Source organism: Dioscorea cayenensis, chromosome 18 (assembly GCF_009730915.1).
Source record: "Dioscorea cayenensis subsp. rotundata cultivar TDr96_F1 chromosome 18, TDr96_F1_v2_PseudoChromosome.rev07_lg8_w22 25.fasta, whole genome shotgun sequence".
NCBI lineage: Eukaryota > Viridiplantae > Streptophyta > Magnoliopsida > Dioscoreales > Dioscoreaceae > Dioscorea > Dioscorea cayenensis.
In genome coordinates, this window is record NC_052488.1 from 16,208,893 (window position 1) to 16,230,297 (window position 21,405).

The window sequence follows — 21,405 nt, forward strand, 5'->3', positions numbered from 1 at the left end:
CAATCTATTATTATTGATAAGATTTTATTTATCACTCAACTAACTTTAACCACTTCTCCCACGTTAATCTAAGTTTTAGTAGAACGTTAGATCTTTAACGTTCAATTTTATTAGCCCTCTAACTTTAAAAAAAATTTAAGTGAGTCCTTATCTGGATATATAAATAATTTGTTGTTCATGATCCCTTGAGATAGAGATCTTAAGGAAGGCTTGTTTTATCCTGGGGAAATATTTCAGTATCCCGAAATAGTTTCATTAGGACAGTGCTAATAAGCATGACTCAAGCATCTCTTAATTCTAATATTCCCAGCAAAGCTGACTGCAATAGTCAGCAAGATTGCTGGTCTGGGTGGAAATATTGATGAAAGCACCGTTGTAAAGAAGCTTCTTCGTGCCATCCCTAATAATTTTTTGCCGATTGTCACATCGATCGAGCAATTTGTTGATCTAACGACAATGACCGTGGAGAAGGCAATTAGCCGCCTCAAAACCTTCGAGGAGAGGGTCCATGGTAGAAGAGGGGATGATAATGAACACGTTCTACTGACCAGGGAGGAGTGGAACGCAAAGGAGAAGCATTTTGGCGAAGGATGCAATTCGGGCACTTCCAAGGGGCGTGGCAAAGGCAATGGGCGTGGCCGGGGACACGGGCGTGGGTACGGTCATGGAATAGACCATGTTGAGGAAGGTCATGATGATAATCGAGACTACAAGCAAAAGAAGATTGACTAGAAGAAGATCAAATGCTATAACTACAACCACATGGGCATTATGCCTCAGAATGCCGATTTAAGAAGAAAGATGAATGAGTGCATTTAGCCGAGAAGGATGATGACGAGCCAACCTTACTCATGGCACCAACCTGCACACTATTGCAAGCACCAAGGAGATAACCGTCCAGGTGATGCTCAATGAAGAACGAATTGTTCCTGATTTGGGAGGAGCAACAAGTTATGTGGGTGATTCTTGGTACTTAGATAGTGGTGCAAGTAACCACATGACAGGAAACAAGGAGAAGTTCACAGAACTGGACAAGTCTATAGGAGGCACCGTCAGATTTGGAGATGGATCAGCATCAATATTTAGGGGTGTGGCATTGTTCTTTTTAAGTACAAAAGTGGTGAACATCGCATCCTTACGGATGTCTACTATATACCACAATTACAAAGCAACATTGTAAGCCTTGGATAGTTGGAGGAGACTGGGTGTCGCATGGTGCTCGAAGACGATCATCTATACATCTTTAATCTTGATAAGAAGCTGCTGGCCAAGGCTAGAAGGTCGAGGAATCAGCTTTATACTCTACACCTGAACATTGTCGAACCAGTGCACCTACTGATGGACATATAGGAGGATGCTTGGTTATGGCATGCTCGCTTTCGCCATCTAAATTTTCAAGCACTCAGGAATCTAGCCAACAAAGCCATGGTGATGGGGCTACCGCACTTGGATCATGTTGATCAAGTGTGTGATGGTTGTCTTGGATCATGTTGATCAAGTGTGTGATGGTTGTCTCATTGGGAAACAATGATGTGTACCTTTCCCACTTAAAACAAGCTACTGAGCAAACCAACCTCTGGAATTGATCCATGGTGACTTATGCGGGCCTATTTCACCTCCAACGGTAGGAGGTAACACATATTTTCTTTTATTAGTTGATGATTTCAGCAGGTATATGTGGATCTCACTACCGAAACAGAGATGAACTTGAAGCTCAAGTCCCTCCGAACCGACAGGGGAGGAGAGTTCATGTCATAGGAGGTTGAAACATTCTGTAACAAACATGGAATCAAGCACTTCTTCACCATACCATATTTGCCCAAACAAAATAGTGTGGTGGAGCAAAGAAACCAGACAGTGGTGGCAATAGCGAGGAGCCTATTGAAGAGCAAAAGCATGCCTAACTATTTTTGGGGTGAGGTAGTGACCAAGGCAGTTTACTTGCTAAATCATGCACCAACAAAAAGCGTTATCGGAAAAACACCCTACGATGCTTGGCGTCAGAGGAAGCCTAATGTGCATCACTTGAGAACATTCGGTTACCTTGCACATGTCAAGTCAGTAATTCCATTCCCTAAGAAGCTCGTAGATCAAAGCACACCTATGATATTGCTAGGATATCAACAAGGAGCCAAAGCCTACCTGGTGTATAATCAGGTAACAAAGAAAGTTCATGTAACACGAGATGTCGTGTTTCAAGAAGACAAGCAATGGAAAAGAACCCAGTTCCACACAAAGATGTAAGAAAGGAAGGTAATGTTTTTACAATTGAAAATTTTCCTTCTCAACATGCTACAGGAACACTTATGGCTGGGGAGGAAATGCACGGAGTCGCGCTTCCATGGTCGCCAACGGGATTAATGCTGGGCGCAAACCAAGTTGCGATATCTACATCGACAACTACGATAACCTCTCCAAGCTCCGGTAGCACGACAGGAGTTGGACCTCAAAACTATAGGTTTCTTCAATATATATATGATACAACCACACCAATTGATCTTGAAGATGAAGTTAGGTTATGCCTACTAGGAGAGGAGGAGCCTACAAGCTATGAACAGGCAAAGAAGCATACGAGCTAGAGGCGTGCAATGGAAGCTGAGTTGGAGGCCATACACCAGATGCACCTTCCAGATGGGCACAAACCAATAGGCCAAAAATGGGTTTTCAAGATCAAGAAGGACTCTGAAGGAGTAGTGGTGAAACACAAAGCAAGACTAGTGGTGAAAGGCTATGTGCAGCGCAAAAAAGTGGATTTTGATGAAGTTTTTGCACCCGTAGCAAGGCTCGATACAGTGTGACTACTCTTGGCTTTGGTCACACAGGAGGGGTGGCATATGCATTACATGGATGTCAAGTCGGCGTTTCTCAATGGAGAATTGGAAGAGGAAGTCTATGTCTTCCAACCACCAGGGTATGAATAGGAAGACAATGAACAGAAAGTTTTCAAGCTCAAAAAGGCCTTGTACGGCCTTCGTCAAGCCCCCGAGCATGGAATTCCAAGCTGAATAGGAGCCTCTTATCACTTGGATTCGAGAAAAGCCCACTTGAACATGCTGTATACAAACGATGTGCTGGAGAATCAAAGCTTCTAATTGGTGTTTATGTAGATGACCTGATTATAACAGGATCTGATGACAAGGAAGTTGACAGATTCAAGAAACAAATGATAGAGTTGTTCCAAATGAGTAACCTAGGATTACTCTCGTATTATCTGGGGATCGAGGTCTCACAAACACCTTCTGGGATCACCATGAGCCAAGTAGGGTATACAAAGAAAATCCTAGAGAAGACCGGAATGTCTGATTGCAATTCCTGCCAAACTCCTATGGAAACAAGGACTAAATTAAGCAAGCTCAGAGAAGAACCTCCGGTTGAAGCAACCTACTACAACAACATTGTCAGAAGCCTCAGGTACCTGGTGAACACTAGGCCAGACATCTCTTACACGGTTGGGATCATGAGTCGATTCATGGAGAAGCTGACTACTCAACACTTGGCCACAATGAAGCAAATTCTCAGATATATACGTGGCACACTTGATATGGGGTGCATTTATACAAAGAGGGAGGAAACAATGAAGTTAGTTGGGTATAGCGACAATGATCTTGCCGGTGATTTGGATGATCGGAAGAGTACCACAGGTGCTGCTTATTTCTACGGTGGGAACCTGATCACCTGGGTTTCTTGGAAACAAAGGATGGTGACCCTTTCTTCTTGTGAAGCTGAATACGTTGCAGCTGCGATTACAACATGTCTAGGCACATGGCTAAGTCATCTCTTGGCAGATCTTAGAAAAGAAAAAGAAGGGGCAGTGATCTTAAGGATTGACAACAAATCTACAATATCACTGTGCAAAAATCCATTATACCATGACCGTAGTAAACATATCTATACCTGCTATCACTATATTCATGAGAACGTGGAGAATGGGAGAATTATTGTTGAGCATGTCACGTCTTAGGAGCAATAACCAGACATCTTAACTAAGCCTCTGGGTCGTGTGAAGTTTAAAGAGATGCGGAGCAAGATTGGAGTGCAGATTATGAAGAAAAAGGAAGAACAAGATTAGGGGGAGATTATTACAAATAATTGTAATCTTGTTGTTTTTTTTAATACTTTGATTTAGTATTATGTTCGACCTATTCTTTAGCTTTACCTAGTCTTTAGCCTTATTTTAAGCATGAACGTTGTTTGGACTGCAGATGTATGTATAAGAGGAGGTTGTTAGCTCAAAATAAAGTTAACCCCTTTTTTCGGAAATAGAGTGACATTTTGTTCTCCTCTGGATATTGAATAGCCTTATAATTTTGTCTCCAGCTAACTGTGTTTCCATATTGAGTGTGTCAGAGGAAGACACCTTTGCATGATAGGCGGGAATGAGAAAAGTAGTGACGAGGGTCTCTCCGAGGAGCATTTTTGCTTCCACCTCGAAAGGCACCACGTGATGGACGAGCTCCGCCATAACCGGCACGAGCGCCGCCATGACCTCCATGAACTTCGCCGTGGCCATCACGATCGCCACTCAGGAACCTCATCCGACTTTTGAGTTAAAAAAGTTATTTACCAAAATAGAAGTGTGGGAGATTGCTGTTGATTTTTCTCCCTCTTATCATTTTTGTACTTCTAATTATACTTATTCATTCTTTTAATATATTACGGTTTATCTATTTCTTCAATGCAGACACGGTGGGCAAGACTGCTCTAAGGGTACACTGTTGAAAATAATTAATAAATGCTAAACAATAAGATCCCGTTCAGGATAGTATCATTCAATGGTCCGCTGGAAACGTGGACATTTTCAAGGTAGATCCGTTCATTTCTACACGTGATAATTACTGCAAATCAATTTATAATCCAAGTGACATCATCTCAACAATCATAGCAAAAATAAAAATAATTAAATTTAAATGTGAAACTTAAGACATTTAATAACGGAAGTCTTTTAACCAATTGATTCTCCTAGTAGTTATCAATTTTTAATTACTTAAAACAATCACAATTGCGCCATTGGAACCTTAAGCATCCATCATTTGGTTTATAAATATTGCATCCAATAAACCATCACCAAAACCAGACATGGCGGCATTCACAGACTGAGCCACATCTCTGAAAGAGTTCGACGAGACCTAGGCAGAGTCAAAGGCCTCGTTGACTCCAGCGTCACCTCCATTTCCACCATATTCCACCACCCTAACATCCATCTTCCAACTCCCGCCGTCACTCAACTCTCAATCCCCACCGTTGATCTCTCCCTTGCGCGTCCCATCGCCTTAGATCTCATCCGCTCTGCATGCCAAGACTGGGGCTTCTTCCAGGTTATCAAGCACGACATCCCTCTCTCCACCATCGACAACACCATCTCCGCCGTCCGATCCTTTCACGAGCTCCCCTCCATGGTCAGATCTCAATACTGACAGCCACCAAGGATCACAAGAGAGCAAGAACACCTAAAAGATCAAGCAAAGATAAGAACATTCAGACCAAGAAGAAGAACAGTAACTTTACTCTCCAGACATTTACCATTCATTAGTGCTCACCTACCTCCACTCACTCATTCACACCGTTTCATTATATTCGTTCACCATACATAGTCTTACAATAATAAAAGGTTACACAAAAGACTAGAAACACAAGTAACTGAACAAGGTTTAGTCTAACCTGCTTACAAACAACCACACACAAGCCTAGAATTAATACAGTAACCCTTGATGAATAGATCCTGACCCTCCAATTTGATCTTCATATTACCTCCTTGACTAGCTAATATAATTACTTGACTTGGTCTAATCAGAGCACTTATAATAGCCTTTCATACTTCAACTTCATCAGCTGCTCCTCTGCAGCCTTCATTCACACCAACATTTCCCCTCTTGATTGAAGGCTGAAAATTCCCAGTTGATCTCTAAGCCAGCAAAACTTCTTGGCTTCCAAGCATTTTGTGAAAATGTCAGCTAATTGGGCATCAGTACTGCAAAAATTCAAACGAATTTTGTTTTCTGTCACAAGTTCACGAATGAAGTGGAACTTCACATCAATATGTTTTGTTCTCCCATATAGCACTAGATTTTTTTGCAATTGCAATACACGATTTGTTATCACACCAAACTCCAATTTGTTCATTACTCTTCACACCACAATCTGATAGAATCCTTTTTAACCATAAACTTTGACAACAAGTACTGCACAAGGCCACATACTCTGCTTCTGTTGAGGAAAGAGTAACTATGTCTTGCTTTTTTGATATCCAGGAGACAATTCCAGATCCTATTGTAAATGCAGCTCCCGTGGTGCTTCTTCTGTCTACTAGACTTCCACCCCAGTCACTGTCTATATAACACTTTAACTGACAATTAACTCCTTTCTCATAATAAATTCCAAAATCAGCAGTTCCTGCAAGATATCTGAGGGTTTGTTTTGCTGCTCCAAGGTGATTCTTTGTGGGTTGGTGCATGAATCTAGACAGTAAACTAACCAAAAAAGCAATGTCAGGTCTGGACTATGTCACATAGATCAGCTGTCCAATCAATTTCCTGAAACCAGTAACATTTGCATATTCAGCTTCTTCAAACAGACTTAATTTAGAACTAGGACTCAGTGGAGTGATAGAGGGTCTGAATTTATCATGTTATAGCTCCTTAAGAGATCTTCAACATATTTCCTTTGTGATACATGAATTCCACATTCATTATGCATAATTTCCAATCCCCGAAAATATGACATCAAACCTAAATCATTCATTTCAAAAGTGTTTTGCATGTCTTCTTTGAATTTGATTGTCATATCCAGTGAAGATCCCATATAAATCACATCATCCACATAGATACACACAAGCATAATCTCTCCTTTGTCATCAGTTTTTGTGTACAATGTATGTTCAGTAAGGCTTCTCTTAAACCCTTGCTGTTGTAGATAAGTATCAAATTTTCCATACCAAGCTCTTGGCGCTTGCTTTAGTCCATAGAGAGCTTTGTTTAATTTATATACCATCTTCTCCTGTCCTTGAATTTCAAACCCTTTAGGTTGTTCAATGTAAACTTTTTCTTCAATTTCACCATTCAGAAATGCAGACTTGATGTCCAATTGCAAAATTGGCCAATTTCTGTATGCAGCTAATGCAATAAGAAGCCTAATAGTGTCCATCCTTGCAACAGTAGCGAAGATTTCTTCATAATCAACTCCATGATCTTGAGTGTAGCCTTTAGCTAGAAGTCTAACTTTACATTTATCAAGTTCACCATTGGCTTTATATTTCCTTTTGAAAATCCACTTTGCTCCAATCATTTTCTTTTCTGCTGGAAGATAAGTCAATTCCCAAGTATTATTTTTTTTTAATTGCAGCTATCTTAGCTTCCATTGCTTCTCTCCATTCAAGAATTTTATGTGCTTCTTCAAATGTTACAGGATCAGAAACTGTCAGTGCAAAAGAGCATTGTTCATAGATTTCCCTCAGAGATCTAACTCTAATAGGAGGTGTAGCTTCAATATCACTGTTGTTTGTGACATTTTGAATTTCAGTATTTGAATTTTCTGTAGAAACTGTATTTCTCCTGTCAATATTTGCTGTTGTATTATTGCCTGAATTGTTGCCAGGAATTTCAATTGTACCAACTGAATTTTTACCAGAATAATCACTAATGAGAGAGGAGCTTGGTAAAGCAACTTTATGATCATCTGTATTGCTTGGATTCCATTCCCAACATTTATGTTCATCAAAAACAATGTCCCTGCTAGTAAGAACTTTACTGGTGAGAGGATCAAACAACTTGTAGGCTTTAGAATCAATGCAGTAACCAACAAATATACATTTTTGAGCTCTAAAATCAAGCTTCTGTATTTTCTGAACTGGAATTTTTGAATATGCAATGCATCCAAAGCTTCTTAAATGTGATACATTAGGTTTAGCTCTAAACCATGCTTCATATGGTGTTCTGTTTATGACAGCTTTAGTAGGAGATAAATTTGACAAATATACTGTTGTAGAAATACCTTCTGCCCAGAAACTAATAAGAAGTTGTTTGCTATTTAACATGCTTCTGGCTTTTTCTACAAGGGTTCTATTTTTCCTCTCAGCAACACCATTTTGCTAAGGGGAATAAGGAGCTGTAAACTCATGCTTAATCCCATAATTTTCTCAGAACACTTTAAATTGGTTGGCCATGTATTCTCCCCCTATTTGTTCTCAAGACTTTTAATTTTTGATTTGATTGTCTTTCAACTAGAACCAAGAATTTTTTGAAACAATTAAGAACTTCATGTTTATTTTTAATGAAATAGACCCAACTCATTCTACTGAAATCATCAATGAACAGTAAGAAGTACCTGGTTCCTCCAAGAGAATTTACTTGCATAAGACCACATAAGTCTGAGTGAACAAGCTACAACGTTTCTTTGGCTCTCTAGGACCTTCCAGAAAAGAATGGATGTCGAGGCAATTTACCATATATGCAAGGTTCACAACTTGCAATCTTCTTTACTTTTGGTAGACCAATGACAATCTACTTCTGATTAAGTAGTTGAAGACTTTGGTAATTCAGATGACCAAACTTGTTGTGCCATAGTACAGAGTTTTCTTCTTCTGCCACTACAACATGTGACTGTCCAACTTGAGAGAATTCTACTGTCAGTTATGCTGCATTTTCCATTGCTAAAAACTAATTGATAACCATTTGTAACTAGTTGACCCACACTAACAAGATTGTGAGCCAAACTAGGGACAAATTGAACATTTTGGATCAATCTAGTTTCACCATTCTCTGTATTCACTATTACTGATCCTCTACTTGCAACTTGTATTACCTTATTGTCTCCTAGTTTCACAGCATGTCTTTGATTCTCATCCAAGGTCTGAAACAGTTCCCTTTTTCCTGTCATATGACTTGAACACCCGTTGTCTAGAAGCCACACAGAGGGCTCAGATAATTCTGTTTCATTGTATGCCATAAACAAGCTTCCAGAATCATCACTTGTCCTTTTATCACTATTAGAACTTGAGCCTTTTTCCATGTTTCTATCTCTGTACCAGTAATTTGACTGTATGTAACCAAATTTCTTACAATGATAACACTGCACATTTCTTAAATTACCTCTTGTAGGTCTCTGAAATGGAACTTGAGTGCTTTGATCTGAATAGCTGCTGCACTGACTTCCTTCCACACTTTGAGCATCACCACCAAATCTACATCTACCTCTATAATTACTCCTGCCTCATCCTCTAAAGAAATTCCTTCCTCTCCCACAAGTATAGTACAAATTTTGATTTATAATTGGCTCCTGTCTTACAGCTAGTGCCTTTTCTTCTGTATTGATCACAAGAGCCTTCTCAGTAGGAGTATCATCCTGGCTCATCAGTAATGATTCATGTGCTTGAAGTGATCCAGCAACCTCATCCATGGTGATCGTTGTAAGATCCTTAGCCTCTCCAATTAGCGCAACAACAAAATTGTATTTTGGTCCTAGGCTCCTTAGAACCTTCCCAACTGCAAGAGATTCTGGCAATTCATCTCCCAAGCTTCTCATCTGATTGCATAGATCGTTCACTCTTGCTATATATACTTGAACTGCTTCATTCTCCTTTTTTTGCAGATTTTCAAAGCATTGTCTCATAGCTTGAATTCTCAAGGCTTTAATCTTAGGGTTTCCTTGAAACTGAATTTGGAGAGCTTCCCATGCCTCTTTAGCCGATTTAGCAGCAGTAATCCGAGAGAACAAAGAACGATGCACCACCTGTTGGATCAAAAACAAAGCATGTGCATCCTTTTGCCTATTCTCTTCAACCTTGATTTCATCTTTGGAAAACCCCCTTTCAATTACTTGCCATAATCCATTGAACTTAAATAAAGTCATCATCATGATGCTTCAGTGTTCATAATCATCTCCATTAAATTGAGGAACAGATAGTTGAGAGAAACCTGAAGAATTACTGCTTGAAGTCATTAAGAACAAACGGAGAAATTACCTCTGGGAAGCGAGAGATCATCAACCGAGCTCTGATACCAGTTTAACAGCCACCAAGGATCACAAGAGAGCAAGAACACCTCAAAGATCAAGCAAAGATAAGAACATTCAGACCAAGAAGAAGAACAGTAACTTTACTCTCCAGACATTCACCATTCATTAGTGCTCACCTACCTCCACTCACTCATTCACTCCGTTTCATTATATTCGTTCACCATACATAGTCTTACAATAATAAAAGGTTACACAAAAGACTAGAAACACAAGTAACTGAAAAAGGTTGAGTCTAACCTGCTTACAAACAACCACACGCAAGCCTAGAATTAATACAGCAACCCTTGATGAATAGATCCTGACCCTCCAATTTGATCTTCATATTACCTCCAAGACTAGCTAATATAATTACTTGACTTGGTCTAAGCAGAGCACTTATAATAGCCTTTCATACTTTAACTTCATCAGCTACTCCTCTGCAGCCTTCATTCACACCAATAAATACTACACACGTGCCATTCTTGGTAGCTTCAGCTACTTCTCAAACCATGACTTGTTATACTCCGAGGCGGCGAGTTGGAGAGACACTTTGTATCAACTTTTTGGTCCGGTCCGACCAGAACTAGATCGGATACCGGAGGTTTGCAGGTCAGAGCTGGTGAAGTGGGATGAGAGTGTAAAGGAGGTGGCAAGGTGTTGGGTTTCAACCCATTTGGGCAAGAAGAAATAATTGGGCTTGGCCCAAGTTGAAAGAAAAAAGAAGAAAAAAAAAACTGCATTAATAATGGAAGCCACTTGAGGATTCAATGGTAATTTTGCCATTGGTATTTATAACCAAGTGAGATGATGAGGATAGAGTGAGGTTAGCCAAGAAAAGAAAAAGAGGGCAAAATGTGAGGGTTTGAAGGCAAGGAAACCATGAAGAAGAGGAAGACAAAGGAGGCTAGGGTTAAGCAAAGCAAGATGATCGGTCGGCAAATCAGTGCTGGATTTCACCCCAACTTTCGGGTAGTCAATCCTTGCGGGTAGCTATCCTGGCCTACCGGTTTGATCTTCCTTAATCTCTTCTTGATATCTCTCTTTGTTATCCATCATGTGTGTTGATGATGTATGTGTGCCAAGAGCTTACTCTTGAGTTGTTGGGCCTTCTTCTTTGATCCTCTAGTTGTATCTAGAGAAAGACCTCATTGTATCCCATTGTTGATGTAGTGAAGCATGTTTAAGAAGCTCTAAGGAGTCCCGTGGTTTTTCCCTCGATTCGTAGGGTTTTCCACGCTAAATCGTTGTCTTGCATTGTTGTATGTTTGTTCATCCCATTCTAACAAGAATTGAGGGGTTTGGTAGTGTTTTATGCTTGAGTTGGAGCTTTGAAGCCTTGTAGAACCCTTGGGAGGAGCATTGAAGCCTCAAGGAAGCTATTGAAGGTGTTTTCCAGAGTTCGCGGGCTGCACGCGGGCCGCGCAAGGTTGTTAGTGGAGTGTGCCGATCGCCAGTAAAGTGCGCAGGCTGCACACGGGCCGCGCAAGCCTCTTTGTGAACCACAGCGGAACGCCAGTGAACCGCGCGAGCCGCAGACGGGCTGCGTAGAATTGCCAGTGAAGTTCGCGGGCCGCACACCATCCGCGCGTGGATAGTAACAGTGCTACACTGTCAGTGAACAGTGCATTGTTACACTGTCTTCCGTTGTTTTCACTGTTTCTAAATACCGTCCAGACCCCAACACAAGGGAAATGATGGGGTTGATGTGTGAGGGGCTTGGGTTGGACACAAGAAGCTAGAGGAGCTTTCATGTCTTGAGAGAAGAGGGATGGCTGGTCACTACTACCCACATTGCCCAGAGCCTGATCGGACGTTTGGCCTCGTTGATCACATAGATCCAGGCATTTTAACGATTCTTGTTCAAGATAATATTGGTGGGCTTCAGATGAAGAGCATGAGGGATGAGTGTTGGGTTGATGTGAAACCCATCCCTGGAGCTCTTGTTGTCAACGTTGGTGATCTCCTCCAGGTATGTATGTGTTTATTGTCAGAAACAAGTAGTTTAGTTTTTATTTATATATTTATTTATTTATTTATTTCCATTTTTATCGCTTATGAAAAACCAGGTAATCAAACTTATATGCTAACGAGAAATATGTGGATAGGTGAAATAGAAGTTTGTGCATCAAATTGAGATTCATTTCAGGCGAGCTTACTGAAATTTTAATTCAATTTAAATAAATAATAACCGGAGAAGTTAGCATTTTTACTCTTGAAATAATTTATTAAATAGTAATATATTTCTAATATATTAATTCTAAAGACTATGTGTTCTATATCCAAGGATGATAATTTTCATCGGTATCATGGTTATCAAGTCTACCTGGACCAAGTAGGACCCAAAAATAAAACCTCTATTAAAATTTGGGATAGATTTAATATATATTTAAAATTTAAACCTGAATGGGCATGGGATATATTTGAGATTTAACCTTTGGTACCACAAATCCTATATACATATAGTAATTTAAGTATATATATATATATCTATGTTTTTTTACTTCTTATACTTATATACATATTTAAGAATACTTAATGAGTTACCATTTATTATTTGGAAGTCTTTAGCTATGCTACTTTTAAGAGATATATTACTTAAGTCATGTAGAAATTTTTCATATTCAACTCAAAGGTAGAAAATAAATTATCTTCTCTTGTATTAATTCCTTCAAAGTAATAGATTTGAAGTCTTGAATATTTTCTGTATTTTTTAATTGCTCAATTTTTTCAAGGCTTATAAAAATTAGCTTATTGTTTTGCAATATTTGTTTTGATATCCCACTCTATAATTATTAATTGATAATATTTATTAGTTTTTAAACACCGTTAAGAGATGCATCCATGATTTTATTTAGTAATCATGACTTACATAATCTTAAAAGTTAATATTGATTTTGCTTAATAATTTGGATTGTATAAATAAAATAGATGATGTGATTTTTTATATTAAATATTAAGTAATTTATAAGATTTTACTTATGTAAAAAATTATGTTAAGTTATTTTTAAAAATTTTTTTGGAGATCAATATATTAAAATTTGTTAGGTTTGTTCCTATGACTATTTGAAATAAATTAGTATTAATTTTGTGGTTATATGTGACTATTTTTTAATTCAATTATTAAATGGGACAAATTTAGTGTTTGGGATGAGTTTGTGCCTGAGAACTTTAAATAGGTTTAGATTTGGAAATTGTTTTTCTCACGAGCATTGTGAAATTTCCTTCCCTAATCATGGATAAAAGTCAAACTTAAAGTAGTGTAGCATGAAATTTATTTGGAGGCGCTATTGGTAGGGATGATATTTTTGAGTAAAATATTTTAATTGGTTTTTGACTAAAAGAAATCTATCAATAAATATCTTTGGATTATAGAATGTATAAATAAATAATTTTTAATAATAATATAATAATTATCTATTTTTAACGGGAATGCAAGTGAAAATATTTTGGCTTTCAATTTTTTTCCTTTCGGAGATAACTCCAATGATAAATATAAGAGTGTGCAACATAGAGTGGTGGCTAACTCTGGTGAAGAGTTAAGAGTATCAATTGGGACATTCTTCAGTCCAGGAAAAAGAGAAGAATCTGATATATATGGTCCTTTATTAGAACTAATATCAACTGAAAAATAGACTAAATATAGTAATGTAAAGATGATAGAGTATCCCAATATCTTTTTAAACAAGAAGTTAAAGAGTAAATCTCAACTAGATCCATATAGACTACTTGAAAATTGATCTTTGTCCATGAAGGGGATTAGTTGTTAAATTAATTCGTCATTGGTTGTGGTTAAAATAAATTGTAATAAGAGCTTGTACTTTGGAAGTTGTTTTTAAGAAAAAAGACCTTTACTATGAAGATTGTTTATCAATACTAGCTGACAACTATTTTACAAATTCAAGTTTATTGATTTATTTTTGACCGTTATAGCAGAGTTTAAATTTATTTACAACCATAAATAACAGAGTTAAAAGCTAACGATCATCGTACAACAAGAACTATAATTTGTTTTTGTGTCTTAATTATTAATAAAATAATTTAGTATTTGAAGCAATAACCACTTATGTTGAATATATGTAGCCTATTTTAATTCAATGTTATTAACTGCAAAGATTCATGTTGGTTAATGTAAATTGTTGTGTTGTATACAAGGGAGATTTTTTTGGTAGAGACAGTGGATAATAAATGATAAATTAATTTATTTTCAAATTTGTTACTTATCATTTTCATAATTATGTTTAATGAAAACACCGTAAATAAGAAAATTGGTATTTTTTTTATTAAGTTCAATCTGTTCTAACCTCACTGTTTTCTCTCTCTACCTCGTAACTATATATAGGGAGAGATTATAGTCATGGTGGGTGACTTAACACTGTTCCTGATTTTTTATGGAAAATTGTTTCGAACCAGTTTTATGTGAGGAAGCATTATACTAGGATGAAATACTTGTAATTATAGGTTATGATTATATTTTGTGTTTTACGAAATAAATTTGAGACTTGAATTAAATTATACTTAAAAAAGGAGTTATAGCATATTAAAAAAAAGTAACACTACAAATTTTAGGGATTTATGAAGATTTATTGGAGCCAAAAAACTAATGTCCAAGCTCAAAGAGTTGGTACAGCTTATATAACAAAGATTCAATTAAAGGAAGGTGATAAATTAAGTAGTTATGGCCCAATATTTGACAGTCAACCCAAGATATTTTTATTCATTTTTAATTTTATTTAGGAGTACACAAATTTAAAAGAAAAATAACTGTAATGAAAGTGAAATTAAGTTTGATTTTAGTTTTTATTAATTTAGTTTGAAATTTAAAAGAAAAATAACTATAATGATGCCGATTGGGAGGAATTGCAAGCGAGAGCAGTGGCTGTAATTCGGCTTTGTTTAGCAGATGATGTGTTATATCACGTCATGCGTCTCTCATCTCCAGTGGAGGTTTGGAAGAAATTGGAAGCCCGGTATATGTCAAAATCTCTAACAAATAAACTTTATTTCAAGCAGAAGATGTACGGGTTAAAGATGCAAGAGGGTGGAGATCTGGTGGCACACATTAACTACTTCAATTGAACCATCAGTGATTTGCAGAGAATCGAGGTTAGGATTGAAGATGAAGATAAGGCGATGATACTGTTGTGTTCTTTACCGCCTTTGTATAAGCATTTGGTGATGACACTACTATGGGGGAAGGATACGATTAAGGTAGATGATATTTCTACCGCACTGTTAGCCTACAACCAGCGCAGGTAGAAAATTTTTGAGGGTTCTATAACTAAAGGACTCTATGTGAAGGGGAATCAGGATCGTGGAAGAAGGCACGGGAAGGAAAATTTCAGAAATAGGAATTCTAGGTCAAAATCTAGAGGTAGAAAACTTGTACAGTGCTGCAGATGTCAACAGTTTATGCATATTCGGAAGGATGTCAACAGAGTTGTACAAAATTTGTTTTGTTTCGTCTCACTATGGTGAATAGTTGGTCATATCCAGTTCTAATTTGTTTTGTCTACTCTTTCCTTGTGTCTTATATTCAACACAAATATTTAGTCTGTATGAATTCTGAATGCATATTACTTCTAATGCTCTTATCATGTTTATATACTTTAATACATTCTAGTTTTAATAATCCTACCCTGATATACTATTCAGGCACATCAGTCACCATTTATCTCATCTACATAAATTTGTATATATCCACATAAATTTGACAATTGATTAAATATTATGTACATTGAGTGGAATTGAAAGTTATGTGCATTGTAGAGAGTAGGGGTCAGAGGTTTGAGTTTACATTGTCCTACAACTCTCAAAATAATGACAGCAATGCAATAAAACCATGTTCTGAATAAATAATTTTTCAAATATTGAAACAATTCTTTGGAAGAAATAAGCAAGTATTTCTAATTGAAGTCATTTTTTTTGCCTTAATTACTGATGTAGATAATGAGATAAATGTATTAAATATATGATTACTTGACCTGGAAGTAGCAAATAAATATATATGTTTACTTGACTTGATAAATCCTGGTTGGTCTTTGGTAAGTGCTTGAGTAGACATATTTTTATATATGTTTTACATGCATTGGGCATCATTTTTACCATGGTTTATGTCTCATATTGTGTATTTGTTGTTCTTTTGTGCAATTAGGTTGTGAATGCCTTGAAGAATTAAAAGGGAGGAAAGATAGGCTATAAAGGCACAATGTTGAGAGTTCTTGTGCAATTCAAAGACGAAGAAGCTAGAGGAGTTCATGAATGTGAAGATGTGTGCTAACTTCCAAGGAGATTCAAGTCAAGTCACTAGTTGGAAGGGCACAAAGGCAGTCACATCTTTATTTTCCTTCTCTTTGTGAAGATTGCAAGATCTCTCGAAGATGCGTCGATGAAGAAAAGTCTTATAGCCTACCACATGATCGTGTGCCCGATTATGTGATCTCTAAGAGGAGAATGTTTGGATCGCGTTTGTGAAAATCATTATAGCAAAGTACTGTAGCAGTACTATAGCAAAGTTACTTTTCATGCGACCGCATGAAAATTCCACTCGCCCGCGTGGAAATTCCTGCGGCCCATGCGGGTGCGTGGAAAATCCACACGGGCGCGTGAGGGCACGTGACAGACGCGAATCTGAGCTATAAATACGCCGTTTGCTTTATTTTTGGGGGACTTTTTGAGGAGCTTTGAGCGAATACTTGGAGAGCAAATCAGCTAGGGTTTGAGGAGGAGGTATTTGCCAATTTGGAGCGAGTTCTTCACCAACTTTGATAGTTTCCTTCGCCGTTATAGCACTTGGGAAGCCATTGGCGACCTAGCTTCCGAGAGGAATCATTCAAGACGTTGAACTACCGATCAAGGCCAATCAGCACGAATTCGAGGGTGTTTTTCTTTATGGATTCCATTGTTTTACATTGTATTCATTATTGTTTTGTAACTTGCTTCATGGAGGGCTAAACCCTAGTAGGTATTTGGGCATGTGAACCCTAGGATCTAGACTTTTGTATTGATTTGCTTTATATTTCTAGTTAATCCGAGTTGATTTGAGTTTTAACCTTGTTATTTCATTGCTTGTATGTGTTAGTGATCTTTGTTATTGATGTACATTGCATGATGTGTTACTTTGATGTGAGAGGTCTCCATTAAAGTTAGAACTTCAAGGTTAAAAAGGATTGAGAGGGTGAGTCATGAGATAGTTGAGCGTCCCCTTTCCCTTCCGATTGAGTGTTTCTTATCTCTGTATTCCCTAGACTTTACGCAACCATATTTGGTGTAAGGCGTGAGATTGAGAGATTTCTCCACTGGGACCTTGTAGGGGGTTAGGGATCCTTCACCGGGAAATAGGATTGGATCTATCTTATTGCGGTCATATGGGGTTTGAGGTGTTGAGATTGAGCGATTTCTCCACCGGGACCTTGTAGGGGACTAGTACCGATTGCTTGGAGACAAGGACCAGTTGTTCTTGGATTACCTTGACTCATTAGACTCGGTTTAGATGCATTTTGTGAATTTTGAGCTTCATGAAAGATCTTAAGGGGATCATTGCCCGAGTACCTCATCTTTAGTGATTGAGAACTCCTTTACTCTATTTACTTGCTTATTAACTCTTCTTGCAATTAGTTTACTCCATCACATTCATCGATTTTGACTAGATAACTGAGAAGTGGTTAATACTAATACTTCTGTTCCCTGTGGATTCGACTACCCACTTACCAGGGTAATTATTACTTCGACACCTGTGCACTTGCAGTTTACACACAACGCGAGCACGTGTCATGTTTTTGGCGGTGTTGCCGGGGAATGGGATATTAGGAACACTAGAACTTGGTTACTTTAGTCATTCATATTTTCATTTACTTTTCTACTTCATATTTCTATCTTTCGCCGTTCTTTTCATTCCATTTTTCTCTTCTTTTCCTATATTTATTGGGTGAACAGTAATTTCTGGTTTCTTTTCCATTTCAAGAAATGTTCAACGAAGCATTAATTATTGGGGCATTGAAGGATAGGATGGCATCCAATGAGAGGAAAATGGAACAATTTGTGTCGAAATTTGATTTGGGTAAGCAACATGATGAGGTGCTGAGTTTAAGGATAGTTGAGCCACAAATGATGAATGAGGAGTGTGGAATGCAATATCAAGGGATGAATTGTCAACATTGTTGGAACACTTTGAAAAATCTGCGTTTATGTCTTTTAGGAAAGGGGCTGAAATTCAATCGAAGAAAATTCCTTCATCTTTTTCTATGGCATTCGCAACAGAATGTGTTGGGTGTAATCTGAGTCAAATGAAGAAGATGAGGCCATAATTTGTGTTGAATCAATCTCGTCAATTGAAGTGTGTGGTTTGAGTAATCAAGTGGAAGATTAAGATAGTTTGGATATCCTTGGGGTAAACAAACCGGAACAAGATATACTCAAGGAAGAGTTAGAAGATACTTCCAAGGGGTTTGAAGAAATTGAGAGGAAACAAGCCAATCGACTACGACCTTCGGTGGAAGAACCTCCCGAGTTAGAGCTAAAAGCACTACCAGAACACTTGGAGTAAGCTTTTTTGGCCAAAGGATCAAAGTTGCCGGTAATCATTGCTTCAAATCTCTCCAGAATAAAAAGAGCAGCTGGTCGCTATGTTAAAGTTGCATAAAACAGCCATTGCTTGGAAAATTTCAGATATCAAGGGAATCAACCCCTCTTTTTGCACTCACAAGATTTTAATGAGGACAACTACAAAACTATGATTCAACCTCAACGAAGATTGAACCCAAACATGAAAGAGGTGGTCAAAGCAGAGGTTGTGAAGCTTCTTGATGGAGGGATTATTTACCCCATTTCCGATAGTGGTTGGGTGAGTCCAACACAAGTGGTACCTAAAAAGGGCGGCATGACAGTGGTGACGAATGAGCAGAATGAGTTGATTCCGACGAGAACGGTCACGGGATGGCGTGTTTGCATTGATTATCAAAGATTGAATGATGCCACAAGGAAGGATCATTTTCCATTGCCATTCATTGATCAAATATTGGAGCGATTAGCTGGTCATAAATTTTATTGTTTTCTAGATGGAATTTCGAGGTATTTTCAAATCCCAATTGCCCCTGAAGATCAAGAGAAAACAACCTTTACTTGCCCATTCGGGATTTTTTTCATATAGAAGAATGCTATTTGGACTTTGCAATGCACCAGCTACTTTCCAAAGATGTATGATGGCCATTTTTGATGATTTATTAGAAGATATAATGGAGGTTTTCATTGATGACTTTTCGGTATTTGGAAATTCTTTTGAAACATGCTTAAATAATCTTGAGAAAGTACTTATGCGATGTTAAGAGACAAACTTGGTTCTAAATTGGGAGAAGTGTCACTTCATGGTCCAAGAGGGGATTGTCCTTGGTCATAAAATTTTTAGCCAAGGAATGAGGTTGATCGGGCAAAAATTGAAACCATTGAAAAACTACCTCCTCCAACCAATGTCAAGGCAATTAGAAGCTTCTTGGGGCATGCAGGTTTCTATCACCGATTTATCAAAGATTTCTCCAAAATAGCTCAACCAATGACCAAGTTGTTGGAGAAAGATGCCTCATTTGAGTTTGATAAAGAGTGCTTGCTTTCTTTCAACTTGTTAAAAGAAAAACTCATACAAGCACCTATCCTTATCTTACCGGATTGGAATCTCCCTGTTGAACTTATGTGTGATGCCAGTGATCATGTCATGGGGCTATTTTAGGGTAGAGAAAAGATAAACATTTTTAGCCAATTTATTATGCAAGCAAGAGTTTGACAAGTGCCCAAGAGAACTACACTACTACTAAAAAGGAATTGCTGGCCGTGGTGTTTGCAATTGACAAATTCAGATTGTACCTCATTCTTTCACAAGTGGTTGTCTTCACTGACCATTCAGTGCTATGTTACCTAATGAACAAGTCCGATGCAAAACCAAGGTTGATTCATTGGGTGTTGCTACTGCAGGAATTTGATGTTGAAATTAGGGACAAAAAGGGGGCAGAAAAATTGGTTACAGATCATCTTTCTCGCCTTAAGGGCTTAGAGGAAGAAGGACCATGGACAACAAAAATTAATGACGCATGTCCTAAAGAACACTTGTATAGTTTGCAGGAAATTTCAAAAGCTGACACAGCATGGTTCGCCGACTTCCCCAATTATCTTTCGGGAAGAGTTCTTCCAAGAGGGCTTTCTTTTCAACAAAAGAAGTTCTTTGCTGACTTGAAGCATTTTTATTAGGAGGATCCCTATCTTTTCAGAATGTGTGCAGATCCTATAGTGCGAAGGTGTGTCTCGGGAGAGGAAGGATGGGATATTTTAGCTCATTATCATTCGGGCCTGGTTGGTGGCCATTATGCTTCAGGTAGGACAACTGAAAAGGTTTTAGCAACGGGCTTTTACTGGCCGACATTATTTCAAGATGCGAGACAATTTATGCAAAGTTGTGATAGTTGCCAACGAGCAGGAAATCTGTCTAGGCGTGATGAAATGCAGCAAAACCCAATACAATTCTACAAGGTTTTTGATGTGTGGGGCATCAATTTCATGGGAACATTCCCTAGTTCTAATGGGAATTGTTATATATTAGTCACAGTGGACTATGTATCTAAGTGGGTTAAGGCTCATGCTCTTCCTACAAATGATGCGAGAACAGTGGTCAAGTTCCTTAAAGGATTTTTCACTTGATTTGGGACTCCTAGAATCATCATAAGTGATCGAGGGACTCATTTTTGTAATGCCCAACTTGAGAAAATTCTGAAAAGATATGGTGTGAACCATCGCCTTGCTACTCCGTATCATCCACAAACAAGTGGGCAAGTGGAGGTGACTAATCATGAACTGAAAAGAATTCTATCAAAATCGTTGGAACATAATCGAAAGGATTGGTTGGAATGGCTAGATGATACATTGTGGGCATATCGAACAGCATACAAAACTCCGGTGGGAACCATGCCATACAATTTAGTCTATGGAAAAGCGTCCCATCTATCGGTAGAGCTTGAACACAAGGCATATTGGGCAATTAAGGCAATGAATTTCAGTCTTGCATGGGCCGATGACCAAAGAAATGTTCAGTTGAATGAGTTAGATGAGTGGAGATTGAGAGCCTATGAAAATGCAAGAATCTACAAAGAAAGAATGCGTCTATGGCATGACAAACACATTAAATTGCACAGAGAATTTAAAGTAGGCAATCAAGTACTACTTTTTAACTCCCATTTGAAGTTATTTCCAAGAAAATTAAGGTCAAGATGGTCAAGACCATACAAGATCACTCAAGTATTCCAATACGGTGCTGTCGAGATCACTCACCTAGCGAAAGGAACATTCAAGGTAAACGGGTACAGATTGAAACTCTACTTTGACGGGGATGTGCAAACTGAATAGAAAGAGGTTTTACATCTTTATGGGCCACCATGAGAT

General features: G+C 38.0%; 1 protein-coding gene and 1 pseudogene across 1 annotated transcript; both read left to right on the forward strand.

Annotated features, from left to right (window-relative positions):
- Window positions 1-2,588: 2,588 nt before the first annotated feature.
- LOC120282831 (uncharacterized mitochondrial protein AtMg00810-like) lies at window positions 2,589-3,961 on the forward strand. Its single transcript, XM_039289673.1, has 3 exons — window positions 2,589-2,762; window positions 2,823-2,911; window positions 3,010-3,961. The coding sequence occupies exons 1-3, from the start codon at window positions 2,589-2,591 to the stop codon at window positions 3,959-3,961; spliced, it is 1,215 nt and encodes a 404-aa protein (XP_039145607.1).
- Window positions 3,962-4,481: 520 nt separating this feature from the next.
- Window positions 4,482-13,619, forward strand: LOC120282832 (annotated as a pseudogene).
- Window positions 13,620-21,405: the final 7,786 nt, after the last annotated feature.

Excerpts from the sequence above, each read along its gene's own strand:
- LOC120282831 (XM_039289673.1), top strand. The coding sequence starts at position 2,589 with ATGGAAGCTGAGTTGGAGGCCATACACCAGATGCACCTTCCAGATGGG. Across the intron at positions 2,763-2,822 it reads AAAAAGTGGATTTTGATGAA|GAGGGGTGGCATATGCATTA; the intron begins GTTTTTGCACCC and ends TTGGTCACACAG. Across the intron at positions 2,912-3,009 it reads TATGTCTTCCAACCACCAGG|GAGCCTCTTATCACTTGGAT; the intron begins GTATGAATAGGA and ends CAAGCTGAATAG.